The sequence below is a fragment of the Myxine glutinosa genome, chromosome 1 (assembly GCF_964187855.1).
Source record: "Myxine glutinosa chromosome 1, kmMyxGlut1.1, whole genome shotgun sequence".
Taxonomy (NCBI): Eukaryota; Metazoa; Chordata; class Myxini; order Myxiniformes; family Myxinidae; genus Myxine; species Myxine glutinosa.
In genome coordinates this window covers 37066096-37073033 of record NC_136261.1, presented here as the reverse complement: position 1 = coordinate 37073033, position 6938 = coordinate 37066096, and the positions used below count along the sequence as shown (strand labels likewise).

The 6938-nt window shown below is 45.9% G+C and overlaps 1 protein-coding gene across 1 annotated transcript in view; it reads right to left on the bottom strand.

The window, feature by feature from the left end:
- Positions 1–2629, bottom strand: part of API5 (apoptosis inhibitor 5) — a 54863-nt gene extending 52234 nt beyond the window's left edge. Inside the window, exons 1-2 of the mRNA XM_078770886.1 lie at positions 2501–2629; positions 1268–1635 (exon numbers count right to left, since the gene is read on the bottom strand). Coding sequence (XP_078627012.1) covers positions 1268–1635; positions 2501–2522 — 390 coding nt within the window. The 5' untranslated portion in view covers positions 2523–2629. The remainder of the gene's footprint in view (positions 1–1267; positions 1636–2500) is intronic.
- Positions 2630–6938: the final 4309 nt, after the last annotated feature.

Below are 6938 nucleotides of genomic sequence, written 5' to 3'. Positions count from 1 at the left end.
ACCGAACGTTGTTAACTCCGAGGCTTTATATCGAAATTTGGTGGGATTATCTTTTCATGCGCGCGGGAAGGTTTGAAGTGATACCTGATCGGACGGCTGGCATGGGGTTTTATTACTCGACACACAAACACAAATACGGGACAAGCAAAATCCACAATACAAGAATGAAATGCAAAAAATAAAGGATTTAATGAAAATAAATGCAAGAGATAGAAATGAAAGGCGAGGTAAAAACTATAATTCCTAATTGAGACATCTCCACTCGCAGACTCACAACGACACGACAGGGGAAAAGATAAAATAAAACAAAATCCCTTTTTAATGTGCCGGCACTCAGCTTTGGCTTCAACGAGGACGTGTATGAGCTGGGTGGTCGGCGATCCTTGAAGCCGCCATGCGGGAAGTGCACAAGATGGCGCAGAGTCGCACTCCTCTACGTCCCAACGTGAGGTACTTTTCGACAACACCCTCCTTCGTGTCCCTTTGCTGTCTGGGGAAGCACAATGCAGCCACCGCAGCGCCTCCATAGAGCACCACCGTCGCCAATCCCTCCACCTCATGCTAAAATGTGAAAGTTGTCCACAACAGCTCTGGAAAAGCTCTCCTCGCAAGCACACACGAGCCAGATGCCACCCCGAGCCTGCGACAGAAAGCATCCGCTCACCACAAAGCCAGGACCAGAATAGAGCGAGATAGGGGGAAACTCAACCTCCCCTCTTCTCGCTGACGTCACACTCGAACCAATCTCCGCACCCCACCACTACAGTCCATGGCCATGACCAATTGTTCCCTTCGGGGCGGGACCTCACGGCCTTTCTTGACACCCATCGAGAATGTTCGGGGGCGGGGTTCCCTTGCCGATCCGCAAATGTGTTGAGTTTCTGTCGGGTTTCTCGGTGTGGTTGTGGCAATGTGCCAATTGCATGGCTGGCCGAGTGAATTTTATAAGAACAAACAGAAAAATCACAGGAGGACAATTACACACTGGGGTTTATTAATCTTACGCCCTAGAACTAGTTAACAAAAGCCATGCCCCTTATGGCAACATGCAAACTCTCTTAACCTGCACGTTTACCCTGCTTATGTACATCGAGATGGGCTTTCTACGCGTCATACGGTCCATGCTAATCTATCCATTCCTGATTTTCCTAAGGTATTTATTCACCTACCCCCACAAACGTAACAATATTCATGTTACCACAAGGATCCCAATACCACAAGGAGATTGAAACGAAAGGTTCTGATGCCGTGCGTAATGCGGGCCTACCTTAACGGTCTGGAGACGGTGGCACTGACAGAGAGGCAACAACAAAGGCTGCAGGTTTGCAAATACAACTGGGTCAGGAGGATTGCTGGAGTGAAGATGGTGGATATAAGGAGAATGGATGAATTGAAGGAGGAGATTGGTGTGCAGATGAGCTTGATGCGGAGATTGGTGAGATGCCGGCTGAGATGAGCTGGATATTTGGTGCAGATGGGGGAAGTGAGAATGGTAAAGTGGGCAGATAGGTTGAGGGATCAAGGTAAGAAGAGAAGATAAGTCTGGCTGGAGAGTGGAGAGATTTGGCTGATGACAGAGGGGAGTGGAGTAGTATCGTGGGCAAGGCAGGAGCTTGGTGCCATCAGACCTCACCCCTTACAAAGGGAAGAGGAGGAAAACAGCAACAACAACAACCACTTAGTTTGTTGGTGGGGTAACAGGAAATTTGTGATAAAAGTAGCTCCACTAGTATATTGAGGCATATTTCAAATGCTACGCCATATTGAGGCATTAAAGTATTAAAACAATATGCAATTTTCGAAATGACATAATCCACCCCAAATGGCTTTGTGCGCATGCACTGAAACCCCAGGTAACTACAGTTTGAGGCAAAATAAAATATATTTTCTCTTCAGGATAAGGATTGCTACCTGAATTGGCTCAAAAAGCTTTTGAAAGAATCTGAAAATACTTAGAAATTATCTGAGATGAAGGGCTGTGCGTCTACACAGCTAAAGATTTGGAGACCTTTCTCAGCTCGCCAAACGGGTATCTGCTCTTACTGAAACTCCCTACCATGTGGGCTGGTGCAAGACCTGAGTGGGCGGGTGTATGCAACACAGTTTTGTTCCGAGGGCTCTTTTGAGGATCGTCCACGAGCCCCGGACAGCTTCCAATTGCAGTTTACTTGGTGTAATAAATAAATATATATATATATGTGTTACTGTGTGTGTGTGTGTGTGTGTGTGTGTGTGTGTGTGTGTGTGTGTGTGTGTGTGTGTCTACAACGTACCAACAGGAAATTATACGAACTCGACGTCTCTCATCCACGGGTATTTGTCATATTTCCCCTATTTCCTTGAGTCCACTTTGTATATTCAGCAACAGAACAATTATGGTTAAATCCATTTTGAAATTGCCACTATTTGGTCTAAATGCTGAAGATTATGCTATTTTTGAAAGTCCTGAATTGTACCTTACACATAAATCAAGCTGTAAAACGTATTCATTTCCACCAACCTGTTCTACCCAACCATCCCATGTTGAGTGTACAATGAACCCTTCAATTTGCGTTGCCACCTCAAGGCTTCCTGAGCTTCATAGTTCCTCAAAAGGAGGAAATTGTTTCAGGCTGAGACGTTGCATTCAGGAGTGAAGGAAGTGACGACATAATAAACAGGTCACAGCACGCATTAGCCTCAAGTCATCCTTTATACCTACCTACGCAGGGATTTAATGCAATATCACGATTTTTAGATCACACGCAAAAGGTTCAAGCTTGTTGAACTGGGGAAACGAGAATATCCTGTTGTGAAAGTTCCTTCTTTGGAGTTTTGTTTTAAAATGTTCTCCTTTTTTAAACCGATGAATGTTCACTTTCTTAAAACAATAATTGCATTGGGCACCAAGAGGTTTATACTACAATAGGAGGTATATTGTTAACGTCATCATGGCTGTCCTTCATAGCCGAAGGGTGGCCATTCACGTGTGACGTGCGAAGAGGCTGGGAACGTGACTAATTTGTTTATTTGGTTTGTGTTTGCTGTCTAGACCACAGCCACACAATTAGGGAGGCAGCAGTGTAACCTGGTGTCAATCTAGGTACATCTAAAGAAGGGCGGACCACTTGCTACCTGCAATTCGGGCTGGGATTTGTAAGTTCAGGTGCTGGAAGGTTGTTTAGGTGCTCAACCTATTTTCGAATGACAACGTGGGATATTTGACGTCCACCTACTACTGGTGCCCTGGCAGACAGGTTCTTCCGTTGCACAGCGTAAACATTTTTTTTATTTTTTTTGTATACAAGATCGAGGCTCGTGAAAGAGCTAACATTATTCACACAAAAAGTCAAACGGACAGAAACCGACACATCAAACACAAAATAAGGGGAGCGGTAGACAAGATGGGGAGAGAGGGCGAAGGACACAAACACAACATTTGAGAGCAGGGACATCGAGAGAACTGTGGGAGGGAGAGGGCTTGGGGGGGGGGGGGGGGGGGAGAGGTATAAAACATATGGACTCTGCAAGGACTTCCAGGAAAGAAGTTGGAATTTCGAAAAAGTGTATCTGGGGTGAATTAGCGGGGGGTAGAAAAGATCAAGGTTTTGGATGGGGGAAGATAAGAGATGGTGGTGAACTGCTGTTTTAAAGACCTGGAGGGAGGAGTGGGATTGAAGGGAGTGGGGGAGTTTGTTTGAGAGGCGGGAGAAAAGGGGAATGAAAGGGTGAAGGTGAGCAGAGAGCCTAGATTTCGGCAGTTTAACCATCAGAGGCTTGCTGGCAGATCTTGTGCGACCTGTAGAAATATTTGGGGGACAGAGCACAGAGAGAGCTGGGGGAGCAAGGCCGGAGAGGAGTTGGTAGAAGACAGAATTGCCCATTGAAGCATTGCCCAGTCACCCCTACACGTGAAACCCCATGGCGACAGTTTATGGCAAGTTCTCCTACATTCAAATCCAGGCTAGACATCTCATGAGAGGCGAGTGTGCACTGTGCACACCTCTAGTTTAGGCTATCGTGCAGGCAGGGCCAGATCCAGGGGCAGGCGACCACCCCGATCACTGGGCTCAGGGGGACACCGGCTGCTGGCTTTGCCTGCCTTGAAGTTATAACAAGGAAATGTGACACAGGAGGAGGCCATTCACTCCATCATGCATGTGCTACAGCAACACCAGATTAAATTAACAAATTAATAGGGCAATGGGGATGAGAAAAGTGTGGCAGGCCCGGGGAAATCACAAGGACCAGGATGTTAAAAATCAAAGCAGAACGGCATTGGGTAGAGCGCATAAACCTCTGCTGGGGTGGACAGTGTACATTTATTTTGTCCTACTGATGGGACGGATCCGGATCTTCACCAAAATCGAATCAATTTGTCCTTGTCAAACACCCGACATGCCCTACAAGTTTCATCCAAATACGTCCACAGAGTTTTGAAACATCCTGCTCACAGACAAACAGGAGAGAAAACATGATAACCTCCATCCACCTTCAGTTGCCAAGGTAATAACTTTTATTAACTTTTTTTATGTTCGGGGGAATGCGGGCGTCTCATCTGTCCCCTTTTTCAGTTCCCACTGCTTCCTAAATGTAAAACCTTCCTCGCTATACCATTCTTCCAGCCATAGGTTGGCATCTAACTCCCTGGTATTAAATTCTATGACACTTCCTAATCGTGGGTAAACTCCAGAAAACATCACCTCGCAACCCTTCGCTTTCAACCGCTTACCCAATATCCTGTATCTCATTTCCAAAACCACCGAGCAAACTTTCCCCACATCATTTGCTGAAAGGTGTACTACAGGTGGCCACAGTGTCTTGTCACCCCTTTTAAAAATTGTGGCATCACCTTTGTGAGAGGAGTGCCAATTCGTTTCCTTTTCCCCTTTTTGCAGATTGGGTGACACAAGCAATTACACCATTGAACAAAGGATTATTACACCATTGAACAAAGGATTGTTGTCAGTGTCTGGGTTCACAAACGTCCACAAACCGGGAAACAATGGAAGAGATGCGCGTGGACTTCCGGGAACGATTCTGCCAAGAAGCTCCCTATAAAAAGACACTTCCACATTTGGAGCATAAACCCTTTGCAACGGGCAACATTAACGATATTCCAAGAATTGGAAGGCCATCAACCAGCGGTCAGCAGTGCGAATTGGTCGAAGAATCTGTTGCCAGGTCACCAAAAAGGTCGACCCGTGAACATCATCCTGAACATGTCATGTTATGGCCTGGGATGAATAGTAAATGACTAGTTGGGCCGGATTAATTTTGCTAATCCAGTTAATCAGCACACTTATCTGGGCAAGTTGCAAAACTGGTTTGTGCCACAACTGGAAAATCTCGGTATTAAGGACAACGCGTGGTTCCGGCAGGACGGGGCACAGGCACAACCCCCTCAAAACGTTTTCAAAAGTTGAACAAACAGAGAGGGGACGCCAAAGACACCCCTTGCCTGGGGCGTCATTTGATCCTGGGCCGGTCCTGCCTGCAGACCCTAAAAGGTCAAAAGAGGGTCAATCTACGATATAGGAGACCCACGTTGGGCTGTGTTTTCCTCAGAGAGGGCTGAACGGATCTTCGTCAAACTTTCAGAGGTTCATCGGTGAGTGCCTGTGCGTATTTCAGGCAAAAAAAGAAGTTCGTTTTTGGGGATTTAAAAAAAATCTCTTTATAGTGCCCAAGACTTTTTGATTAATGACGGTCATATACAAGTACACATTCACATAAATAAATACAAAACAATCACCAGACATTTGAACACAAATAATAAAACAATTCCAGAAGCGGTCGAAGTTGGTGGTGAGGCTTCCTGAACGTCATCATACTTAGCTCAGAAACGTGATGAACGGCACATTCAGCAGCATATACTCAACGAAAAGGTGAAATGATGATTTGACATTTGTGATGGATTCTGATTTGGATGCAATTGCTTTTACATTATATTTCCCCTCATTTCAAATACTAGGGCATGCCCGTACGTGGGTGCCCGTTCCTTGCCAAAAAAAAAAAAAAACGCTACCCGTACGCTCTACCCCGCCCGTACGCCCGTACGCCCGTAAACAAAAAAAACAACGCTCTTCGCTTCCGCCCTTCGCTCTGACTGAATTGGGAGAAATAATGCGCATAAGAAATCGAGAAATTATTATTTTCTCCGGAAGAAATCGAATTAGGAACCGTAATGGCGCACGCGCTCGGCTCGGCTCGCTCTCACATCGGCCACGCCTACGCAACAAAGCGTTCTGTGATTGGCTGCCGGAAGTGAAGTCTTCACTGTCCGGAAGGTCGCAAATCGCAGTTATGATGAATCGCAAATTAGTTTTAATTAGTTTTAAAACATAGTTTAACGGCAACATAGTTTTCCAACGTGAAATAAATGAATACGCTCTCAAATGTGCCGTCCGAGGCAGAGTCTGTTCGCCACGTTCGGCACACGTGATAGCTCGCTGCTCTCTGATTGGTTGAATCGTTTTTTGGACATAGCTCGGTAACTACTTCTCCGATTAATATGAAACCTTGAAAAGGCACATCCTCGGGTCCCCAGCAATATACCTGGCAAGTTTAAAGTATATCGGACCCGTGGTTGTCGAGAAACAGCGGTCACAGACATACAGACATACAAACATACAAACATACAAACATACACACAGAGATTACTGGAATTATAGATAGATGTTAATGTTTCTTTTTCGCTTGAGCAACGTCTCGGGTACCCCAGCTATAAACGCTTATATACTTTACTCGGGGTACAAATACCAATACAACTTTGTCTGGGGGGTAACATACGCTATGTGGCCGTGACCTCTTGTGGGGGTGTGGGGGACCGGGAGAGGGGCATAAATTCTCGATGTAAATGCGTACTGTGTAGCGCTGCCTGGTGATGATGGCAGAGGGTATTACAATTTCCTTTGTTACCTGGGCAACACTGAGGTTATGAAGCACCCTTTGCACGG